Raw genomic sequence first — 25,000 nt, forward strand, 5'->3', positions numbered from 1 at the left:
GAGAACGCCCTTCTCAGACAGAAGTATGTGCAGTACAACTTGTAAATGATTAAGAACATGGTTGCAATATTTATTATTTTAATCTTTATTGATTATTTGAATCCCAGAGCACCGTTTTAGTCTGAAGTAGAAACCACATGTAGGAGACTCTACCCACCGATACGGGTTCAGGTAGGGAGACGGAGACTTTCGGGCAGTGAGTTGCCGACACAGCGGGGTTTTTTTTTTTTTTTATTAAAACTAGTAAACAAAAGGCTCGCTGGCCAAAACATGAACACAAAGCAATGTTTGTAATGATCAAGAATCCGGGTCTGTGTGAGACGAGAGAACACATAAGAAAGCTTTCTCAGCCAGGACGGACCAATCAGTGCTAATGAGGCTGATGAGACAGACCCAGTACAGCTGTGCCGCGGCGGGAAAAATCAGCACCGTCACTTGCAGACCATGGCTTAACCACCCACCCCCCGTCTACCACATACCCCCACCGCCCGACTACTTAGACTGGGGAGCCATCAGGCCGCCAGTCCACTGGCCAACACCATCTGCATCCCCGGCCCAAGGATGACCTCGAACTTAAAGGACTGAAGAGCCAGGTACCAACGGGTGATCCGCTCGTTGGTATCCTTCATGTGGTGGAGCCACTGCAGCGGGTCGTAGTCGGAACAGAGGGTGACAGGGCGCCCCAGGAAGTAGTACTGGAGGGCACCGACTTCCCACTTGATGGCGAGTCATGCCTTCTCGATGGTGCTGTACCTGGACTCCTGCTCGGAGAGCTTCTGGCTGATGTACAGCACCGGTCGGTCGGCGAGTGCGAATGCTGGTGAATGCTGGTCCGAATTGAGTGACTCAGGAGATGACCTGAAACAGTGCCTGTTCCAAAACCTTTGAACGTAATAGTGCACAAGGGCATCGCCTTGGGGTACATAGTCCGCTACAGATTTTTCTTGATTCAGGAGTCCCCATTGCTGTGGCTTTGAGATGGGCGCTGAGATTGTAGTACCCTGCTGTAGTGTACACCAGCCTCCACCAGGTGGCACATGTGAGCAGTCCAGAAACGACTTCTATCCAGCCCCTTCACACACAGTCTTCCCAAGCAATGTTCTGGACCTGTTCCTTCATGGGGTCATGTGTGAATATATTATTGTGTTATATTATATATTATATAAAAATATTATTAAATAATATTTTTAAAATTATTTATTTTTCGGGAAGAAAAAGTCTTGAGTCTTAGCCGAACCGTGGCGCAAAGACGAGAAACTGAAATACCTCTGTTCTCTACTGAGACAGGTCTTTTTATACTGAAATTCATTTTTTTTTACTTCTTAAAAATGCCACTTAGATAGTAGACGTGTTTTTTACGCCGGATCTGATGACGTCATTCTGCATAAAGCAAGGGGATGGGGAATGGAACGGGTGACTAGGGTTATTGGACCAGGCGCACCTCACCTCTGTCAGGCGTATATTTACAAATGTATTATATATTACTAATTTAGATATTTATTGCCTTGTTTATTTATTTCAGGATTTATATCATAGGCATATTTATTTATTTGTGTGCTACATCCACATACATCCTCTTTTTTCCCAAGTGAATGAGCTTTGTCCGTGCGTCGCTGCATGCGCTCTGCTCCATCTTTCACTTAGCATGGTGTCACCGGGTGACTTCTGCTGGACTGATCGCGATCTGGTCAGCAGGGACAGGTCTCCTGCACCATGTGATCCCCACTGTAAGACAAGAAAACACATAAAAAAGATCTCCCAGTCAAGTCTAACCATCAGAGGCACAGCTGTGCTGTGGCGGGAAGGAGCCAGCGCCGTCACCCGCAGGCCGTGGCTTAATCACGCCCCCTGGTCACCACATATACCAATAGGATGCTGGACGCAAGGGGATTCATGTTTGAGCAACATTAAAACCAAGAGTTTTGCCTAAGTTACAATCATAATCTTTAACCCTCAGTCTGGACCTGCATTGATAGGTAGTTACTGTTGTGTTTGCGTTGATTTTACTACTTGAAGTACTTTACATGATATGCTTTCCATCATCTTCCATTCTTTTTAGTAGAGCAGCTCATACAGAGGAAGGCACTTTTGCCCTGATCGTGTATGTGTGTGTTTTATGTTCTACCTTGATGCGTGCAGGCTGACGGACACGCAGTTCAAGCTGGACGCCATCGATAAAGATCCATACGCCTTGGACAGCCTGGCTAGACCGTTGCCTTACCGAGGTAAGCGCAATGGTCGTCTTCACGCCCACAGCAAACCCACAATTCTCTGTGTTTGGCCGATGCGTCAGAAGGGATTTAACCGTCGGCCGAAACCCCCCCGGCGTCCCGTCCTGCCCCTGACCTCCACCTTTCGGTTTCCTCCAAGCTGAAAGGTCGCAGTACGGCCCCTCCCCCCTGGGCCGGCCCGCCTCGGAAACCAGACCTTTCCTGTCCCCCCCCACGCTGATGGAAGGACCGCCCCCAAGACTGTCTCCCAGAGGTATGTGTCGAAAGAACTGAGTACCCGTAGAACAGAAAGCCTCCTGAGATCATAGAAACGCAGATACACACATCGTTCATGTTGGCAGTGGCTAGCTGGCTACTGTCTGTGAGTGGCTCTGATGGTAAACTGCAGAAGCACGATACACTGTTGTTTTATTTTAAGTTTATCACCCAACATGGCTCGCTGATTAAAATCACTCTCAGGGGCGATTTCGCAGGAGCACATTAGGCCTAATTGTAGACTAAACCAAACTTTTGATCTGGACTAACCGAAAAGTCTCAGTCATGGTTTAAAAAAAAGTCTCGGACTTGCCAAGACTTCCTAGTCTAGAACTCATTAATCTCACATTAAGCACAATTTTTTTTTTTTATCGGTTAAACGGTTAATTATTGACATCCCTAATAGGTTCGCTTTTTTCAACCCAGCCTTGTTGGTTCCTGTCATTCATAACCATTCACAGCACAACCTCGCTGAGCTCTTTACACATTATAGTCACACAAGTCTTATTGTGACAAGGATGTGATATTGGCTACAGAGAATCACCTTTACTCTTGTGGGGACAGAGAAATGAAGCGGAACATCTTCCTATTTCTAGTCTTTTATGAATATTGCCAAAAGAGCTGAACTGCAAAAGAGTCAATAAAACCAAAGGAAAAACCTGATAAAATGCATAATTTGTGACAATTGGTTTCCTCGGGAACCAGCATTTTAAAAAGCCTGGGTTGGAAAAATGTGAACTTATCTTTTAATTGTGGTAATGGAGTCTCCCATATCGTCCTGTGCGACAACATATGCCTTGAAAAGTCCATGTGAAATTCAGTCCATGAGAAGTGTAGTCAAGGATACACAATGATCACTGGGCTGTACTTGGTTTTATTTGGAATATGCCGGCCAGTCATTGTGTCTCTGTCTCTCTGTCTCTCTCTCTCTCTGTCTCTCTCTCTCTGTCTCTCTCTCTCTCTCTCTCTCTCTCTCTCTCTCTCTCTCTCTCTTCCTCATCTACTCACATTGCATTCCTATTCCCTTGCCGTCTCTCCTCTCCTCTTCCACCGCTACCCCAGTGCCTCGCGGCCCAGGGGAGCCCCCTGGCGCTCTACGGGAGATGGAGCGGAGCGGAGGTCCTCATTCGGACAGCGGCTCCATCTCTCCCACCTGGGAGAGGGAACGCAGGGGGCCGCCGCCCGGGCTCCTGGGACCTCCAGGTGTGTGTGTGTGTGTGTGTGTCAGAACAGGTTCCATAAGATTAATTCCATTAGATGAAGTGCAGGAATGATACGTGGGCCTCCCTAAGGGGAAGAGCAGAAAGCTGATGTCCCTGACAGGGCTGTGATCATGAAATTTTAGTTGATACTTAATTTTTGCAGAAATAATTAAGATTAACAATTAAATTGTCTTTATTGTTTATTGTATGCCACTATCATAGCAAAAGGTTATACTGGTGTCTACATAAGTCTACCTTATGAATTATGAAGAGCCATTTATTGACATTGGAACACAAACATGATTAGACAGTTATTTTGCCCTAACCCACCCGATAGAAACACACCAAAGTCACTTTATTTGTTGCAATTTTTCCAACATTTGCTTAAAATTCCTTTCAAATTTGGATGAAAACATGCAATTGTGGACTTTGAAACGATTCAAAGAAATCACCCCTGTCCACTGAAGTGATGGCGATCAGGCCGTTATGTAATAATTGTGACAGCTCCAGTCCCCGCCTGTGCATTAGATCGGGGGGTGGTTGTTTCATCGCGGTTCTTGGGAGAGACAATCTGAGCACACGCTTCATATCCTCAAGCTGCCCTCGTACACACGAGCCTGTGTGAGATGTTGGGAATGACCCAGCTGTACACACAACCAGCATAAGGTGTGTGTGTGTGTGTGTGTGTGTGTGTGTGTGTGTGTGTGTGTGTGTGTGTGTGTGTGTGTGTGTGTGTGTGTGTGTGTGTGTGTGTGTGTGTGTGTGTGTGTGTGTGTGTGTGTGTGTGTGCTGCATTGTGGGAATGAATCGGCTTATACGCAGCTTGTCCACCAACTGCAGGGCTAGACAACGTGCATGTTGGTGCATTGTTCTCCAACAAGTATAACATATATGACTAAATAGATTATATAGTATACATATATCAGTCAACCTTAAATATTGTGCCCCCTGCAGGTATGAAAACTCAGTTGCCATAAGTCCGCTAATTATCGTATTTGTACAATCATTTTAACCACTGTACGACATACGATCAATAATTCCAAAAAAGCCCAAATGAACGTTCCTTTTGATTATTTCAATTTGTCCACCATGAAAACCTTGTTTCTCGATTTGTTTGAGAGCAACGGTGAATTAGCTTCCCAGTGCTGGTTCCAGATCAGTCTATTCACTTATCCCTTGTGTAAGAATGCAGCGGAGTACCTGATCCTGGATCTGCTGTGAACCCACCAATCAGTAGAGTTACTGTTACTTTGCCCGATCCTGGTCCAGAGTCAAGGTCACGTGTATATTTGCTGTTGCTATATTTGAATAGCGCGATGCAATGGGACGCTTCTTATTCCAGACGCACGTGTAATCGCAGAAGCATGAAAGCCTTGTAACGGGGCTCAATGACATAGTTTTGCCCTTCAGTGTGGTATCCTGACCCCTTCCCAGGGCGTTTCAGTATTACACGATAGTTTTTGTTAAAATACAATAATTTCAAAGTCTGTAAGGACTATTTCAAATTAAAGAAAGAGTGACACAGAGGTTATGAAGTGACCATCTCAAGACCTGCTGCTGCATCACGCCAGCTAAGGCTACCTTTGTGTACATCGTACATCTGACTACATCGTAATAACTCGCAGTTCGGGGCCGTTGGATTCCAGAGTTGTTTTTTCGCCACCATGTTCTCATTTCGCTTAACGGTCTCTCCGGTCATATACTGGTGTAGCAGGTAACGAAGATGTCGCTCTTTGGCAGGACAGTTTAAGGTCTTTTGAAAAATAAAGTGTCCAGCCTTTTATTTTTATTTTGTGAATATATTTTTTATGTTGTATAAATGGCAAGGGAAATATATTTTATGTTGTATTTTTTATGTTGTGATGGTTTTAAGTGTAAAAGAGACCAGGCCTCTTCTGACCGGAAGAGGAGAGAAGCTTCTAGAATGTCGACTAAATGACTAGAGAAGAGGAGATTCTATGAATGTTGGAAAAGTACTGGCTCATGGCAGAACTTGACGACACAAACCAGTCGGATGTTGCCTCTCATTTTCCTCCACCATTTTTTTTTTCTCCTCCCTCTCTCCCTCAGGTTACATGTTCCCAGAGCCCGGGGGTCCCATGTACAGGAGATCGCTGCTACTTCCACCGCATCTCCCACCACCCGGGCCCCTGCCCATGGGGCTGCTACCGCCCAGGGGGTTCCCCCCCACGGGTCCTCCTGGACCCCTAATGGCTGCAGATAAGGCTGGTGAGTCTGTCTTGTCTTGATCTACTATTATGTCTTTCTTTTCTTCACTCTCATCTCTATCATTTTTTACACTGGCCTGTGTTCCCACGCACGCACGCACACACACACGCACATACACACACACACTCACACACTCACACACTCAGGCTAATGACACCACGGGACCAAAAGCTCCAAGTCGGCTATTAACGCTAACCAATAACCAGACCAAATGACTTAATCAAATAAACGTGTAATGTCCCTCCTTTGTGCAGCAGCTCAGTGCCAATGATCCGCTAGACCCCAAAAAGAAACCAAGTCTACTTCACCGCTGTAGATAAAATAAAGCTTCTCCTTCTTTGTATAGAGAGCAGGTAAACACCCTTGTACTTGAGCCTCTACTGGAAAAATCGAAAATAAATATCTCTGATGGATGACAACACAAAGGTTTTGCGTCGCCTGGCAACGCGAGTCGTCATAAAAGACTTCCCCGCTTGGTGGAAGTTAATTATCGAACCGATTTTAGTAATTGCCGATGTGCCTTAGGTACCTGGGACGTTGGAACATTGGCTGGTTTCCTAGCTCCCCTCTGCTGCAGCGTTGGCACTTATCCAATGCCTATTTGTGCCGGGTTTGAATTAGCGAGAGATAAAACTCGACCAGAGTGCGTAATATTTTCCGGTTTCATGTGAATGAATGGCAGCTGACCGGCTAATGTACTGTAATAGTCTTACAGAGTTCTAATCCAGCCGTGACTGAGCTCTTGGTGTGGCCGGGCAGTCGAACAAGCAGCTGCAGTTAACACTGAGAACGTCTGGTGTGCGTGCGTGCGTTCTCTCTCCGCCTGTATTCTGTACATGTGCCACGTTTGACTAAACCCCGTCAAGTGACTCAAAAGTGTTTTTTCTTTCTTTTGTCCCCGCAGAGCCGCCATACAACAGCCTGGGGCCTGCAGATCCTGACCACCAGGAGGTGAGGAGTGCGTGCGCACTTGTGTGTGTGCGCCCCGTCACTTAATTGCGCAATAAGTATCAGCTATGAAATACTGTGATAACATTTTTTTTTAAAACCAGTTGCAATGAACATTTTCAGGTTAGTTTAATTTAATGGAAATTAATGATTTATTAAATTGTTATTATTATTATTTATTTATATTTTATTCTTATTTCTTATTTTATTTTTATGTTATGTTATCTTATTTCATTTAATTCATTTTTTGGGAACTACTCACTCCACCCTCTTCCTCTCTCTCATCAGCCTGGTCCTGGAGACCTGAAGCCTCCCGCCCCAGACGCCGAGTGCCGGATGGGGGACGGCCCCCCTCCCATGGGCCCGGCAGACGGGCCCTTCCCCCACCGGCCCCCGCACAGACCCCTGTCTCCTCCCGACTTCTACCCCCTCAGGGGACCGGGCGGGCCCCCCATGATGCCCAGTAAGTACGCACGATCTGACACTTTGGGTGTCAGATCGGGATGAATTCACGTAAATATAACTCTGCATTTTGAAACCCAATACACATCCAGAATACCAAATTCAATATTATTGTTTGTAACCTCAGCGTTGTTGTCGTCAAGAGATTAAGATTCATAGATTAAGACATATTGTAGTACAACGTAAAAACGAATTATTTGCATTTGAAGAATTATGTGTTTTAAGAACCGCTGTTAGTCCGTGATAGGGCTCGGCCATACATCGATATATCGATATCGTGATACGAGACAAAATTTAGGTAGTCATCGTAGGCCATCGTAATATTGTAATAATTAGGTAATTAAATTATAAATAAGGTTTTCAAGACCAACATATCCTAAGTATAAGGGTGGTGGTAGCTCAGGAGGTAGAGCTGGTGGTCTAGTAATCTAAAGGTTGCTGGTTCGATCCCAGGCTCCTCCTGCTAGCATGCTGCAGTGTCCTTGAGCAAGACACTTAACCCCTAATTGCTCCTGATGGCTGCGTCCGTCGGTGTTTGAATAATTGTAAGTCGCTTTGGATAAAAGCGTCTGCTAAATGACTAAATGTAATTTAAATGTATTAGGTATTTGTCAAAAAATATTGATATTTGATATTGATCACCCACCCAATGTACTTTACCCTGTAGTTTAGAATCAGAAACTGCTTTATTTGCCAGGTACATTTACATACAGTTTACTAGGAGTTTGTTCTGGTCTTCACTACTGATAATTAGCATTTAGAAGGAAAAAAGCTTAACAAAAATAATCATCAAATAAAATAGATTAAAAAAAAAAAAAAAGTCAAATATTTACAAAAAGCCAAAATAATACAAATAACAGAAAATAGATAGCTAGATAGAAATAGTTCAATGTGATAATATTGTAACACGGATTCAGTCAGATTCAGATATTTATATAAGATTCCATATTGTTAATGAATCTAACTTTTAACTGCTGTTCTCTCTCCAGTGTGGGCCGCCCCGCCGCCTCCTCACCCGGGGATGATGTTCCCCCCTCGCTTGCCTCTCGGCGGACCCCCTCTTCCTCATCCTCCTCACCCTGGCCTGCCCTCCTCCTCCTACCCCCCAACCCTGCGTCCGCCTCTCCCCCCGCACGGCCAACTGTCCCGCGACCCGGGGCCCTCGCCCCACGACGTCATCTGAGCCTCCCGCTTTTTTTTGTTTGTTTGTTTTTATTTACATTTTGGTTGTCCCCAAAAATGTGTTTATTTTTTGGGGTCATTAATTGGTTGAAGTATTAAACGTTGGAATGGAAGGTCTGGACGGAATTTTTTTTTTATTCTGAAACGTCGGATTCAAGTTACTTTTTTAGGCGGGAGGCGGGGGTCACATTTTGAGTCATTCTTCTGAAGTCAAGTTGGTGGAATAGAATTCTTTAAGTTTCTTGAGGAAGCAGCTTGTCTGCCCCCCCCTTCCGTTTTGTTGTTTGCCACCCTTCATCCCCCAGCCCCCCCGTGGGTTGCCATGGTGATGGTAAAGGGGAGGGGAGCTCAGGAACTACTTTGTTTGGGACTTTACCAGGCAGGAAGTTGTGTGAACACATACACTCTCACTTTGTTTGTATTTAAAGTTTTGGGTGTGAGAACATCCCCTGCATTTATCTCCTCTTCATGTGTTTTATATGTAGAAATACTGTGGATGTGTGAATATAATAATGGAGAAGCACGGCGATTCTTTTCAGCCATTTCAAAATGAAACCATCTACTCTTGCTGAATAATAGATTGAAGCAGTTTGAAAACTACTCAGATTTTTTTTTTTTTAAACAGACCTTTCTTATTCTTCCAAAATACAATTATTAGTTGTGAGGTTTTTTTTTTTGACTGAAATGAGATTCTGAGCTTTCTGCCAAATTCTCCATTAAAGGCCTGCGAAGCCAGTGACCACAACCTTGTTCCACGAGAAGAAATCGCTGACTTGTTGGGATTTGGCCAGGAGATCACACGGCGTAGCATTTACCATTCAAAGTCAACAATGGTTGGAGAAATGGAAAAAATCACATTGAACTAAATGGACTGACTTGAAAAAGGGCTTCTTGGAGGGGGATGAAATTAATTTTGAATTTTTCTGTAAAAAGTGATAATAAAAGACCCCTTATTGAAATGACAGATGGCTCCGTTCAACTGTCAGTGCATCTTTAAGGAATAAAAAATGAGATCGGAGTGCAATTCCAAACCGGATGAAATGGCAAATTCGGAATTGTCACGGGGTTCACTTCCTGACTGATGTCCCAGCTCTGGGCGTAAACATGTCCGTGGATTAAAAACATGGAAAGAATCTCAATCCCAATCCCAATAAACAATCACAGACGGCAGACTCAAGGTTTTATGCTTTTATTCACTGATTAAAAGGGAAGCAATCATTCAACATCGATTCAAATCAACATTCGGCAAATTGATCCCACCCTCCCAAGTGTACACCAGCTGTTAGTCAAGAGGTGTAGCGATCTTATTTCATTTACTTTTTTTTTTTTACCACCCACCCCACCCTCTCTCTCTCTCTCTCTCTCCCCAACAGAACCATGGATCAACACCATTTTATCCTCTACAATAAAAAAAGAAAGAAAAACAAAAAACTGTATAGACTGAGCCAAAGTTCACAGTCCAGACGGTTTTCAAAACCTGGGCAAAAAAACAACAAACTAATCGTATCGGGAGTAGAACGGGTGAGAATCCGATGAGGGGGACGGGTGCGACGTTGCTACGCCGCCTTGTGAACGTTGGCGGCCCTTTTCCTGAGCTGCCCGGGTGAGAGGAATGGAGCACAACCCATTTGTGGTGGATTAGGGAGGCGGGTGATTTGTTACTTTTTGGATGGAAGTGGCGGTTAATAACTAGACTCCTCCCGTATTGTGTCGTTTGGATTTTTGTTGTTTGTTTAAACGGCTCAATACATTTTTCCAATGCTGTGTTTGAAATCCTGTCTGGCTGCGTTTTGGTGGGAAAAGTCAGCTTCTCTTCCCCCATGAGTAAAAACTTGCCGCCCGCAATGCGATCACTTCGAAACACGCACACACGAAAACGCAACGTTCCGAATATTCGACATTTACAAAGGGTAAAACCATTTTTTTGGGGTCTGGGGCGGAAGCAAAAACAAAAGAAAACAAAACTAACTTCGTAACATAGTTCATACGTTCAGAAGTTGCATAAGAGTTGAACCACGGCAACGCCTCGTTGATATCGTCAAACAAATATTCACTGTATGAGATATAGATATATATAGATATAGATATATATATATATTTTTTTATCTCATACAGCACATATTTGTTTTCTTTATATAGTTTTCTACTTCTTCCCGTTTCGTTTTTTTGTTTTTTTTCTTTTCTCTAAAGATGCAGCCTGGCTCCAGTCAGCACTGCTTGTGCCCCCTATTGTGGCCACCCAAGGAAAGACCGCTGTTATTGCAAACTGTCCCCGGTTTTACGAATCAAATGCACAACATTCGTACCACGATTATCTTTTTAACTGGGGCCGTCTGAGCCAGTCTCACAGAGACCAAGAGTGAAGCCCCTCCGTCACCCCTGCTGTTTCGCTGGACCGGCAGACCAGGACCTAACCATCTTTGACAAAAAAAACAAAAAAAAAACGCCATACAACAATACATCAATAAACCATTGTCATGGGATCGTAATCAGCCTCATAACGCCGAGTGTTTTTGGCGGTGCAAGTTCTCACAAGGTCGTTTCCACTGAGCGATATGGCGAGAGGGGAAACAAAGAGAGAATCTGAAAGTGAACAAGAGTTGCAGATTCCTCCTTTCTCTTGCATAGTTTTGTGAGACTTAGGTGGGCGGCGGGCCGGCCTGCCTGGCCCATCAGGAGGATTTGGCTCTTTTAAAAACGACTTCATCTCGCAGTTAAAATCCAGACGGAAGGCGGCTGGGCTGACGCAGAGATAAGTCACCTGCCGCTTCGCTGGTGGAGCCGCCAGCAGCAGTAGCCGCCGCCGCTCTGCTATCGCTCCGTTTCAGAAAACCGAGGGCAGACCTGCTACACCACACACACACACACACACACACACACACACACACACACACACACACACACACACACACACACACACACACACACACACACACACACACACACACACACACCAAGGCCCGTTGGCAGATTCCTTCCCTCTGAACGTGGCAGCAGCACAGCCACGGCTACAAGTTTTCTGTAGCTCACCGGAGATCACGTCTTCAGGGTCAGTCCTATGAGTTCGGGGGCCGAGACATACCAAACGGGACATTTTTATTTTCCCAAATGCCGTGACATTTGGCTTCAGAGCGGACCAGGACGGCCAAGTTAGAAATTAGACACACACACTCACTCACTCTTCTGGAATCTCAGCCCGCTGATGAGGAGAGCCTGTGAGAAACATTCACCGAAACCCATTGGAACGAAAAGTGACCTCCGCCAGCCTCCCCGTCTTATCTCGGTCGGGCTGGTCCAGAGCCACGTGGGGCCGAGGCCTTTGATGAGCTCAGCCGCGGCAATCGCAGCATCGTCAAACCACCTGAGAGCGCATCTTCCTAAGATAAACGGTTCTGGGACCACCCGCAAGACAAGCGCATCTTCGTGGAAGAAAAGGTCTGTGGTGAACACGTGCTTTGGCATGTGATCACACACACAGCATGGCGTCATGCGTTGTTACGCTTCACCGAACTCCAACCTCCACCCACCCACCCACGCCGGCCTAGTCCTCTCAGAGAGAGCTGCGTGGATTGCAAATGCATATAAAGTGCCCAGAATCAGAAAAACAAATCTCTCTCGCCGCTGCTGTTGTTGTTGTGAAAAAGCCACGCCCGCCCACGGTGTGCAAAACCGGTCGGGAGCCGCTGTTGGGTGCCCGCACACGAGTGTTTGCCTTCCGTGCGCGTACAACCGAGCACAGGGAATTCAACTGAGCGCCGTTGAACAGGTTGACCCCATCGTTTACCTTCGAGGTGAATCGCCGAGGCCAATTTATAGACAGCTCCATCATCTCATGGTTTAGTTCCTCTATTTTGCCCCACGCTCTATTTAACTTCTGAGCGTAATTGGATGGACGCTGTCCCTAAAGCGTCCCCGGACCCTCCCTGTCCTCTGAGCCCAGCACAGGCTCGCCTCTGTGATCCTTTAAAGCGTTAAAGAAAACAGCAAATTATTTTCTTAAAAAAGGAAAAGAAACCTCTTTATATATGATCTTTGATTTGTTGTGCACACGTGTAGGTCACACGTCGGAGGACTGCGTCTCCTGGTCGACCCAATCCCCTCCAATATCCACGTGGAATGTTGTGTCTCTGGCGGCGTTGGCTTGCCTCTCTCGACGACCCAGCGCTTGTCCTGTCCTCTCAAAAGGCAGGATTCATTTGGGCCACACTGCCCTTGATATGAGCCCCCCCCACTCCAAATCCCCCAATCCCCCAACGGCACCCGAGGCCACTGTGCTTATCCTGCTTTCTAGAGTTCCTGCTGATGAACACACCCTTCTGCCTCAAAACGCCTTATTTGGTCCATCCACAGTTTTTTGCCCAGATTTCAGGCTTTAGTTTAAGCCGACGGCCGAACTCTGCTTTTGTTTTTATTTACATTTGGTCGAAGTGGAGTCAAGAGGGGGTGGGGAGAGATGGGGGACGGACGGACGCCCTTCGCCCTCGCTCGCTCGTCAAGAACCATCATGGAGTTGTGAAACAAACGTGAAACGTTTCCTTCCAACTCAAGGAGCAGATTTGGACGGCGACGTCGTGGATGACAACACACCGGATAAAACTAATCGGGCAGCACCTGAGTCGTTGGTGCAAAGATGGAGTCGTGTAGAATACTGGTGCTGCCTGTACCTGTGTGTGTGTGTGTGTGTGTGTGTGTGTGTGTGTGTGTGTGTGTGTGTGTGTGTGTGTGTAGACATGTGTCTGTGATTGCAGTTGGTCCACTGTGGTCTTTGGCCAGTTAAAAAAAAAACAAAAAAAAAACACCACCTATGGAGGAAAGACAGTAGATCCAATGGCTGCTGGTAAAAACGCATTTAGATTTACACACCGAGGCCTGATCTATCGTTACTCCCTTCACCTACTCTTTCTTCTTCATCTTCAAACAATAAAGAAAGAACGTGGTAGAACCCTGAGAATGAATCAATCCCGTTTCTGCTTCCTGCTAATGTGAGAACGGTGTTGACAAAAACAAGAGGGCCCGCTCTCGAGGGATGCCGCCGTGTTCTTCTCGGCCAAACCCCCGTGGGCTCCTTAGGTCGCCGCTCCAAAAAACGGCGTTCGACAGACTACCATGGCAGCAACGGTCATCACGACAAAATCGGCGACTTGGGAAAACGGCCACACTCTCACAACAAGCACAAGACGCACGGCATCGTTCCAAAGCTAATGGCGCCTACCGGCTCTTTTTATCTAAGCGAGTCAGTTTATCAGTGGATGTTACATCTTGCTGCCACGTCGGCTGTCTCCTCTTCTTCCTGGTATCCAAAGCTCAACCTGGACTTTAAGTTCCCCAAAGACAATTGGCACCAGCGACGGGCTTCACGATTTGAAACCATTTGTGCCTGCTGTCATTCTTAACAACAACAACAACAACAACAACTGCAGTGCTTACAACTGGAAAACTCTGACTGGCTACGGAAGCTGTGTACGGCCCCTCCCACGACCTTGTTGGGGAACCGATGGTGTACGGATGCCGATATCAAGCAGAGGAGGAGTGTGCAGAGAGTGAGAGAGAGTAAGGTGGGGAACCTTTGTCACACAAGGTCTTGGTTTAAAATGGTGTTCCGCACAGCGGACTAGCTAGCTTCACTTACATTCGTGGAGGGGTTCTCTCCCTCTTAGCTTCCGTTAGCAGGCCAACGATACACGATAAAGACAGTATTTTAAAAACAGCTCCAACACTTCCACCGGCACAGGCCGACAAAGATGGCCTCTTAAAAACAGAGGGATGACAGGCGAAAGAACTGAAGGAGACGTCAAGCCTGTATATAGTGTAGTACTTTCCCCCCTTCGATGTGCATGTGTGCGTTGGGCTCCGCGTGAAGCCGCTGAAAAGCCACCTGAAGAGACGCTTGGTACCAAAGTGCATTATTCCTGAGTTGTTACCCAAGGCCCATGGATTATCAGGTCGGGACCACAACCACAGCTAAACCACTGTGTGACAGTGAAGATGTTCTGCCAACTTCTGTCCTGCGCTGGGAGCCGGACGACAAAGCTCTGGCATGCGTTCCACAAAATTAAAAAAAAAAAAGATAAAAATCAATCGCCTAGCAAGCCACGGACATTGATATGAACCGTGTCGTTCTGTAACACTGGCATGGCACAGACAGCACAACACACTGGCCACGTAAGTAACTGGTTTCCTTTGTCAGCGGCATTTAACCGGCCCTACAGTACGAGACACGTTGTTCGATCGAAGGCCACTAGCTCCGTGGTCGAGATGTTCCCTTGGGGCAGTCATGGCGCAGGAGCATCGGAGGAACAGCCGTACAGGAACCATCCACAGCAGACATCACCCCAGATCGTGGCGGATCCGTTAAAATCGCCGGTGTTCCCCTGAACCGCAAATCCAGATAGTGGCCACCGGGCCGATCAAAACAAAAACAATACAAAAACAGTAAAAATGGCGACAAGCTGATTGAATCAGGCCAAGCGGGGCGTGGTCATCCTACTTTCAACAGTAGTGATTGTTAACGACTTTCACAGCCCCCGCAGCAGCTACACTTTACCAGAAATGATAACACGCGTGACGAGCAGCTTGGTGATGCCTTTCCAACTCTTCGTCAACCTTAATCTTTGAAAACAAATGTACGACTAGGGTTCGCTGCCCGGGAGGGGCGGGGGGGCAAAATATGGCGAAAATAACACCATCATCATTATCATCATCATCATCAACTCGGGCTGTCTCCAAGGCAACTGTGACTTATGGGAAAAGCAATCAAAAATAAAAAGTTATTATTATCATTATTTTTACCCCCCCCCCCAAAAAAAAAGAAAACTCACCCTCACTATCACCACCGCCACGCTGGATTGTTGTGAGGTTGAAAGCCTACCTGAGAACAACAGAGTGGACTTTGAGTCTAATAGACCACAACCAATAATAATAATAATAATACAAAAATAAAGAGGTTGGGCCTGGTTGTACTTCGCCGTCTTTCTGGAACGATCAAGTGTTGACAGTACACGTGGGACGCCAAACCAAATCAATGGCTTCAACACCAGGAGATTTTCCTCCGGCAGGGCCTCGGAGTGGAGAACTGCTGTGCTGGCTGCAGCGTTGCGTCCAAGCCCCGTGAGCATTAATCAGTGGCATTGACCAAGCGAGGCAGGCGGCTTGCTGCTAGGTAACGCCTCCGGCCGTTCGAGCCGGAAACTGAATCGTTTGTATTCATTCATTAAATATTTTATATATATATTTTTTTTAAACGTACGTCAAACCTCTTCAAGCAGAGCAAAGTTCCATCACGAGTCCCGCTAAATGGCTTTCGATTGACGGTCTTCAGTGCGTTTCCCTTGTTCGCTGGGAGAAGGGAAGGTGGTCGCGTGTTTATGTCCAGAACGACTGGTGGCACGGCAGTAAAAAAAAACCAACCAAACAAAAAAAAAAAAAACAAATGAAAGCAACGGGCTAACCTGTGATACACGACGACGAACAACGTTTTAGTGCGACTGATCTGTGTATTCCAGTCAGTCAGGAAGATATCCATCAAAACATGGGATCCAAAAAAACAACAAAAAACAACGCTTTCAACTGTATACACACCACACAAGCTACGGAACTACTTGGAGCAGGGACGTGGTGGCAGAAGAAAGAAGTGGACATAAGCTGGTCTCTCTGTTCCGTGGTCGGGAGACCGGGCTCCAAGTCCACACAGCCAACCAGCCAAGAGTGCGGGGAAAGGCTAAAAATCACTACCACCCGACAAGAAATTACTACAGAAGTGTCGGCGGCTACGAGCGCCGTCCCAAGGAACCCTGCAGAGGGTAAACAAGGTTGGACTCACCAAAGGAAGCTTGATCGATAAAGTTTGCAGTTGGCAGGCAGAAAGAGGGACAGACAGAGAGACCAACACACCAAGATATATATAAAAAAAACAAAAAACTGAAAAAATAAAATAAATCTAAATACTTTTATAACTCCAACTACCGCTCCCTCCCTCCCTCCCCAATTTCCCTCCCTCCCTCCCCAATTTCCCTCCGCCGACCAGTCGCTTGAGCGGTGTTCCTGTTCTGTTTAAGGTGAGAGCAGGATGTTAATATAGTGGAATATAAATATACACAGACCCTATTCAGGCTGGTGGATAAGCATAGCATGAAATTTATATATATATATATATATATATATATATATATATATATATATATATATATATATATATATATATATATATAAAAATCATCACTCGAATAAACGAGCAGGGAAGGAGGGAAAAAACAAGTTAAAAAAAATAAATACAAGAATTTGTGAATGCGTGTTGCGAGACTAGACCACACCAGATCATACGAGACCAGATGTTGACCAGAGAAGGCAGCGAAACATGGAGAAAAAAAAAATGCTTTTCAAAAACCAGTGTTACTAGCAATGGTCTATAAGGTTTATAATAATAATAATAATAATAATAATAATAATAATAATAATAATAATAATATGGAAAAAAGGAAATAATGAAATAAAATAAAATAAATTCAGGTCAAAGCACTTCACATCAATGTAGTTCAAAGCCCGGTTTTAAGATCCAGTTTTTTTTTTGTTGTTATTTGTTTTAAATTAAGCCCAATTTAGGTCCCCAGGTTAGACGATGTTTGCCTGCCCCCCCCCTCGTTGTTGTGTTGGGTGCTGCGTGCGGGCGGATGGACTACCCCCTCCTCCCGGACTCCCGACTACATGCCGGTGCTGAAGGTGCGTGTCTCACGGTGGAAGTGCTGGGTGGGCTCGGGCAGGACCAGGTTGGAGTCCAGGCAGGGGTGCCAGACGCGGCCCAGGCCCAGGGACACTTCCTTCACCAGGTTGTGGACCGGGTCACCCTCCACGTACATGGACTGGTCGGGGTCAAAGTCGATGCTCTCCTCGGACACAGCCAGGACCCGCAGGCTGGAGCCCCGCAGCCGGGAGACGGCCACCAGGTTGTGGGACCACACAGTGTAGCCTGGACAGAGACGAGAGCTTAGAACGGGGGACGGACGGACTAGGGATCCGTGCAGGGGGATGGGGTCAGTGCTCACCGTGTATGACCAGCACGACCAACTGCGTGCAGCGCCACGCCAGCAGCACCAGCGGGTCCTCGTTGCGGTTGACGCTGAGGTCGGGGAAGTGGGCGTCGTCCCTCAGCAGCAGGAAGTGTGTGAGCGTCTTGTTGTACTGCTGCGAGATCAGCTCCAGCGCTGCGTCCGTCACCAGCGTGCTGTAGCTGTCCAGGTGCAGGCGCTCCAGCGGCATGCTGGGCTTCAGCACGCGCAGCAGCTCGCTGCTGTCCACCTCCAGGGCCATGATGTAGACGCGCAGGTTGGAGCTCACGCGGACCTGGGGGAGAGGGGGGTTCTGAGTCTCATTCGAGAATCTCACTCCATAGATCCCAACAGCCAAAAATATACTGTATTTGACGAAACAAAAATAAAAAGGTCTTTAGATATTCACTAATCTTTACTGAAAAGCACCCAAACATTGCAGATTCAGAAAAGGATTCAAAGATACAAAATGTTGTTTTATAGGCTCTTCGGGCAAAGGTTTTTACAAAAATGACATCGAACTCATGTGATTAAAGCTCTGGGACAGTTCTGCCTCCAAACTTAAGCACGGTATCGATTGTTTGGAGGAAGTTCAGAATCTGGGCTATTGGCAGGTTTTTTGGAAGGCAGCAAGAAGTTATAGTGAAAACCCCGTCTCCAAAGGGTCAAAAATCAGCATCGCAGCTATTCCGTTTTTTTCTTTTCTTTTTAAGAAGTGTTTTTTTTAAAAACACACTGCCTTACCAGGGCTTTCCAGTCGTCGTCTGTGGCTGTGCCCTCCAGGGGCTTGAACTCCAGGGCAGCGCCGTTGAGCAGCAGGGAGAGGCGGTGCAGGGGGGTGCGGCGCGGCGAGGCCAGCAGGCCGCACATCTCTGAGGTCAGGTCGGAGAAGTCCAGGGACAGAGAGCGCAGGGCCGACAGTCGGCCCAGCTCGGTGGGAGAGATGAGCGGGGCTGTGAGAGAGTCAGAGTGAGTGAGCAAGCGAATGAGAATATATAGTATAGCAACTACCAATTACAAGACAACAAGATCTCGCCTTTGAAACAAAACAGCCTAGAGCTGCAATTGATTATTTTGAAAAATTTTAAGCAAAGATTTAAATTACGCTGCTATTCATTCTACATCGCTGTGGTTAATGAAGGGCAATTTTTTATTTATTTATTTTTTAAACAGACCAAAAAACCCAGATTCAAAACCCGGATTTCACTAAAATCTCACACACTTTTTTTTTTTTTGCGACCACCATCAACTTGAGACACTTTTCAGATAATTCAACACACAAACAAAAGACAGTGCGGTAGGGTCGTCTGGAGCACTAAAAACAGAAAAATAAATGCTTGCTAAAATCGTTATTTGATTGAGTTGGACAAAATCCTGTACTTGCGACAAGACACCTTGCTGTATTTGCATGACGCGCGCTCTCATTTATGATGTGTGAACTGTTGTATTGATCGCCACATCCAATGCTAGTGAAATCACACACACACTCCACTTCCAATGCTAGTGAACACACACACACACACACACACACACACACACACACACACACACACACACACACACACACACACACACACACACACACACACACACACACACACACACACACACACACACACGTACCCAGCTGATGATCCAGAAGGCTGAGGTGCTGCAGGCTCTCGGCTGAGGGGTTTGACAGATAAGCCAGCGAGCAGGGAGTCACCAGCCCCAGCATGAAGCTGCAGGAGAGCCACCGCAGCTGCCTGCCATTCGACAGCAACTCCATGAAGAGCTGCTGAATCCTAATAGGTGTGGAGAAAGAAGTACAGTTCAACTGCCAAGATAGCCGAGCGAGCATCAAAGATCCCTGGTTCAAAAAAAATAAAAATAAAAATAAAAATGTACAACTTCACTGTAAATTAAATAAATGAGAAAAAAAAAATTCCAAGGTGAAAGAACAAGTGACTACCAATGTGACGTTTCAAGTTTAATGGTAAATAAATGTTTATCCTTTGAGCCTCCAGTGTGAGCACTCTGTTACAGGGTGTAAATATCAAAGAGTTGAATTCAATACTTTTTGAGACCTTGTAAAGACAAATTGTAACAAAATGTAAGATTGGTTTTGCAACAAAACATCTCTATTACTCTATACGGCATAAAATGATGTACTAGGTATTTGGTGCTGGGTAGAGGTCAGTATTAGGTAGGGATAGGGTAGGTTATGAGATTGATGATTTCTATGAACTGTTAATATAACTATTTCCTTTATGTCAAATAGCAAGATAAGTGATTAGGAACTGGAGCAAATCGAACCATTGCCCCCCCCCCAGAGAACTTCGGACAGATAAGTACAATGATTACTCTCTAGAGGGAGGTATGACAAGTTATGTCTAAAATGAGTTGGGTTGGAAAACTCGAGCAGGAAACTATGAGGTTCAGCAGTTGGCTTAGAGTTTTTTAACATTAGAAACGTTGACTCTGATGCAGAAGAACTTGCCTCATTTTGATGAGAAATGCATGGATACATTAGAGAAAATGCTTCAGTTGAAATCAAAACCTCATAACTTTAAATCCGAGACCATCTAACCCTTCTTTTAATGTGTTAAATTGAACATAAGATATGAAACTTTTTAAGGGTAAAACAGTCAAAGCGTTTGTACGTGAGGTGGACTTACTCTTTGATATTCTTGTCCCCTTGGTTGATCTGCTCCAGGTGGGAGCTGTCCAAGAGGCCTTCCTCTTGCAGGACACAGGTGTCACCGTACAGACTGAGCTTCTGGAGGTTTCTGTGAGAGGAGAGGATTTCAGATAAGATAAGGGAGCAGGACTGTGGTTCTGGAGTGACATCTACCACCTCGGAGGATATGGATGATTGAGATAAACTTGATCAGAAGGGACTCAAAACAGGCATCTGCTTCTGGGGCAGGGCTGCACCATTATGGCTAAAATGATAATCGCGATTATTTTGCTCAATATTGTGACCATGATTATTTATCACGATTATTCATCCATTTTGTGGAACACAATACTTTTTTTTGCATATATATATATATATATATATATAAATAAATAAATCAACAGAAAACTGCCATCACAATTAATAAGGTATTTCTTAAAAAAAACTTGAAATAAATGAACTCAAATATACAAATCTTTGAATCAAAATAGACTTTCTTCACATGAATTCAGTCTTCTTAGGCTAGATATAAATTGAATTTTATCAAAATAAAAATAATATATCCCAAACATTTACACCCCGCCCCCCCCTCAAAATAACTACTGTGTGACAATTACTTTGTTTTATATTTATTTTAGACTGATAATTCGTGAAACAGGCAAGTGTAGAGCAGTGACATAAATGGAGACTCCAACCGGCATCTCCGCTCTGCGTGCCTGTGTGTGCACGCTCCACGGAACCTGCAGCGGACTCCCGCTGCCGCAAGGATGCGCAGATTATTTACTTTTCCACATGGATAATTGCGATAAGACGCAAAACAAGGGCAAATTGCACTGAGCAGCAAAACTTTATGGGCGTGTTTGCGCTGGCATATCATTAGCGCAATATATTCTGTAAACCGGACGTTGAGGCGACGCAGATAGCGGGCAAATGTAAAAAAAATAATAATAATAATTTAAATAAAAAAGTCCCACATCCACGATCAACTAATTGTGAAGGCCAATATCGACATTGCGATTTAATATATGATTAATTGTGCAGCCCTATTCTGAGGTGGTGTTAGAAAAAATATTTTGCTGAATGCCCTGTTTCTAATAAACAATGAAGAGTAAAAAGTTCTTGGTCTCAAAGTTAATTTATTATCTTGTACAAGGGCCGGTTGTACAAGGGTCGGATCAGAGATGTGCTTTAGAGCAGCTCCCTGGGATCAACAGTTTATTTTCAGGGAGTCAGAGAGTATATGGTCAATTTGGCGTCACATTCATACATGTTCAAGATAAGGTAAACTCTGTGATGCGCAGAGGACAATGAAGTGTTGTTTCTGCTCTTGCAGCTGCATCGTGGGGAGGCCGAAAACACGATAGCAGTGACTATACTCCAATGTTTGGAGTGTGTGGAAACTAACACTGTGCTGCAATAAAGATATGTGACTGAGGATATATGAGGTGTGTTCATATATGTTTATGTGATTACATCGATTTAGATATACTGTTACACACACAAGTTTATATGGTCATGGTTCGCATTATGACATAGGAAGGAGTTTGTCATGCATGTACACAACATAGCAAAGAAATTAATAAAATTCCCATCAGGTGGCCAGTTTTGAAAAAGTTTCAACGTGAGCTGATAAGCCCCGGCAATAAACCTCTCCATGATCCTTGAGAATGTACCCGTGACAGAAACAAGCATAAAACTTGAAAAACGAGCCACGGGGATCAGCGAAGCATCCGTTGTTCATCTTTCAGAGAATTTAAAATGGAAGATTAACCACCTTTTTCCATTGGTTTTTGGGATATTGACTCTGGCGCCCATTCCGGCAAACATCTTCCAACGCCTATTTGAACATATCCCGTTTATTTATTTGTTTGAAGGAGCTGAGCGAGCCCACAGCCTCACAATGAGGCAATTAGCTGTGAGCCTAGTTTTACTGTAGTCCAGCCATCGTGTCAACATTGTCAAGCTCAAGGCTACCAGCACCGCAGGCAGCATACCTGTTTTATTGTACACACACGCATGCACGCAGAGTCATGAGACACTCACTGAGCGAAGACCTCTGGGCCTCGGGACATTGCACACAATGTAAATTGTGGACGACAAATATCTGCTAGCGTGACCTCACAAAGGAGGAAACCACCCTATCAGCGAAATAGACTAGAGAACTGCTAAATGCAACACACCGATCAGCCACAACATTAGACCACCAGCTATAACCACTAATATTGTGTAGCTCCCACTCATGCTGCCAAAACAGCTCTGACCCGTCGAGGCATGGACTCCACAAGACCTCTGAAAGTGTCCTGTGGTATCTGGAAAGGAAGAATTAGAAAACAAGGCTGGCGCAGTATCCATCATGTAGACAGGACTTGTGCTTTGAAAAGTCAGGCCATAAAACAGGCGAATCTTGTGACCCATGTCGTTCGCTTCCATTCTAATTGAATGCAGCCTGAAAGCAGATGGAGCTCCATTAACAGGTTTTGGTTGACAGGGCTCGTGTCTGTCCACCGACGAGCACATAGAAGCCATTTCCATTTGCAGTCATGCTCCCGAAAGCCCAGCGGTACGCCCAACATTTAACACAGAGTATTTATATGCATCCTGGAGGATGCATAAAGTGCAAACATGCGAGAGAGAGCGCACCCAAAACCCATTTGGTGTCTTATTTCCTCTACAATGAGGGGGCTGCACTATTAAAGAAGTTTAATTTACAATGTGCATACAGCCACTATGTATATATAAAAGAGGCAAAACTGGTTTCATGGCTTAGACAAAAGGACACATGACGATGAATAGAGACTTCAATGCAATGGGATGAATAATATCTAGATTAGGGGTGGGCGGTATAAACAGTACACAAAGATGGTAATCAAAGATGAATGAATAAATGCAGAAATTCGTAAGACAGGATCCAAAAAAATGGAAGAAAATGTTTGAAGAAGAGAAGATGGCGCCTCACTGATAAGTTCGGAGAAGGATCAGAGCCCGGGAACAGAAAGTGCTTTGCTACATGAGTCATGAGCCATTTGTTGTCCTTATGATGAGTAAAGCCTGTGGTGAAACGTTACATCGAACATATTTACCTTAGAAGCTTTATTTGAAGAAGTTTATTTCCAGTTTCCCGTTATGCCCTATAAAGCAGTAGCTGACTTATACGGAATCAATAACAGCAATAACACCAGATGAATCGTTACTGGCCCAGAATGTCGCACTTTTAAAGTATTGAAAAAAAAAAAACGATTGAAACTGTGCGAAAAATGTAACACCCCGATATGTATCGTTTCAAGACACATTATTATATCGTGAAAGCAATTGTAGGCCATCCCACACACCCCTAATCTAAGCATGTTTTTCGACATTTAGAGACTTTCCACCACGAACAATGATGGACCGGTTAAATCCCGTTCTGAGATCAAAGTTCAGTCAAGCCCAGTACCAGTCCAAAAACCCAGGACACTAATTCAGTGAGTGAGCGTCCCCTCAATAGTTGTGCTCTTCATTCAGTTTAACAGAACGAGGGCATGATCTGGACAGCTCTGGAAGTGCAAGGTGGACAATGAGAAAGAATGAGGGGGTGTGATGGGGGAGCAACAAAAAAAAAAAAAAAAAAGAAAAGAAAAGAAATAAAAAGTCAAAGATCGATGAACCTTTCAAAATCAAAACATGTAGACAGTTTAGATTTTATTTTTTTCCCATACACCAATGGTGTGGTTAATGAAACGCTATGACGGACCAAAAGTACATGCTGATATCAGCAAGTCACAGCGCGCATTGTTGTCGCTGCTGTAAAAACCAAGCGTAGGAAAAAAAAAAACTTACTGCATCTGCCATTGCAGATGCAGTAAGTTTAAAAAATAAAAAGTGAGGAATACGACCTCAAATGAAATACAAAAATAAAATAAAATGTTGCAGTTAAAACCTCTTTTTTTTTTTTTTTAAGTTGTTTCCCTATGTCTTGTCTTTTTTTTTCGTAGCAACATGTGTGATGTGGTCATGTGTGTATTTTATGTGTGTGGGAAAATAAACGTTAATTCAATCTAAATACACAAGGCGAAAGGCGACTACTAAAAATGTATTTATGTTCTATTTTTTTGTGGGGTGTATTTATATGTACGTTTGATGATATATAAATATATTTTTAACATTTTTTTTTTTTTTTACACAGAGGGGGGTTATTTTATGAATTTCAACAGAAGTAAAGACGTACACTGCAGCGTACCGCTGACATTACGTAACCGTGTCGGTGTGGGCTCTGGCTATAACGACGCACTCGGTAAATTACATTAAATTAAATAACATACGGGGAATTATGTTCTCGCGCAGTTCTGATGCCATGAAAAAAATATCAGGTATCCTTAAAAATATCCATTTTGTAGAATATATCCATAGATATGCACCTGTTGTTTCGGATGCTGCTCAGAACGCACAGCACCTGATCCAGATAGGCGGCCATGGCGTCCTTCCATCGCTCGGAGCTCGGCGGGTCGGCGTGCTCCGCCCCGGCCGGAGAAGACGAGTCGCGGCGGAGCGGCCCGAGGTATCCGTCGAGCGGGGCGAGCTCCAGCTGCAGCTCCCGCACGAAGGAGCCGAACTTCCGCATGAGGAACTCCAGCCTCGGGGTCTCCTCGGAGCCGGGGCCGGAGCCGCCGTCGTCGCAGCAGCCGCCCCCTATCCGGAGCTTGAGCTCTGTCCACAGGGCGGGGTAGAAGAGACACTCCCTCCAGCGGGAGCACACGGCCGAGGCCCGCAGCTTGTCGCGGTCGGACAGGAAGGAGAAGATGTGGACGATCAGCT

General features: G+C 45.2%; 2 protein-coding genes across 3 annotated transcripts in view; one reads left to right on the plus strand and one right to left on the minus strand.

Annotated features, from left to right (window-relative positions):
• Positions 1–9,471, plus strand: part of mia2 (MIA SH3 domain ER export factor 2) — a 17,916-nt gene extending 8,445 nt beyond the window's left edge. For both annotated transcript variants that reach the window (XM_080011761.1, XM_080011760.1), the window contains exons 16-23: positions 1–23; positions 2,140–2,225; positions 2,371–2,484; positions 3,549–3,689; positions 5,759–5,917; positions 6,822–6,868; positions 7,154–7,328; positions 8,317–9,471. The exon at positions 1–23 is cut by the window's left edge and continues 45 nt beyond it. In XM_080011761.1, coding sequence (XP_079867887.1) covers positions 1–23; positions 2,140–2,225; positions 2,371–2,484; positions 3,549–3,689; positions 5,759–5,917; positions 6,822–6,868; positions 7,154–7,328; positions 8,317–8,510 — 939 coding nt within the window. In that variant the 3' untranslated portion in view covers positions 8,511–9,471. The remainder of the gene's footprint in view (positions 24–2,139; positions 2,226–2,370; positions 2,485–3,548; positions 3,690–5,758; positions 5,918–6,821; positions 6,869–7,153; positions 7,329–8,316) is intronic.
• A 7,734-nt stretch (positions 9,472–17,205) lies between these two features.
• fbxo33 (F-box protein 33) overlaps positions 17,206–25,000 on the minus strand; it is a gene marked incomplete at both ends in the record, with an annotated part of 7,838 nt that continues 43 nt past the window's right edge. The window contains 6 exons of the mRNA XM_080012280.1: positions 17,206–17,471; positions 17,548–17,845; positions 18,295–18,503; positions 19,174–19,334; positions 20,208–20,318; positions 24,604–25,000. The exon at positions 24,604–25,000 is cut by the window's right edge and continues 43 nt beyond it. Of these exons, the coding sequence (XP_079868406.1) occupies positions 17,206–17,471; positions 17,548–17,845; positions 18,295–18,503; positions 19,174–19,334; positions 20,208–20,318; positions 24,604–25,000 (1,442 nt within the window). The remainder of the gene's footprint in view (positions 17,472–17,547; positions 17,846–18,294; positions 18,504–19,173; positions 19,335–20,207; positions 20,319–24,603) is intronic.

This window comes from Zeus faber (assembly GCF_960531495.2).
Source record: "Zeus faber genome assembly, chromosome: 13".
Lineage (NCBI taxonomy): Eukaryota > Metazoa > Chordata > Actinopteri > Zeiformes > Zeidae > Zeus > Zeus faber.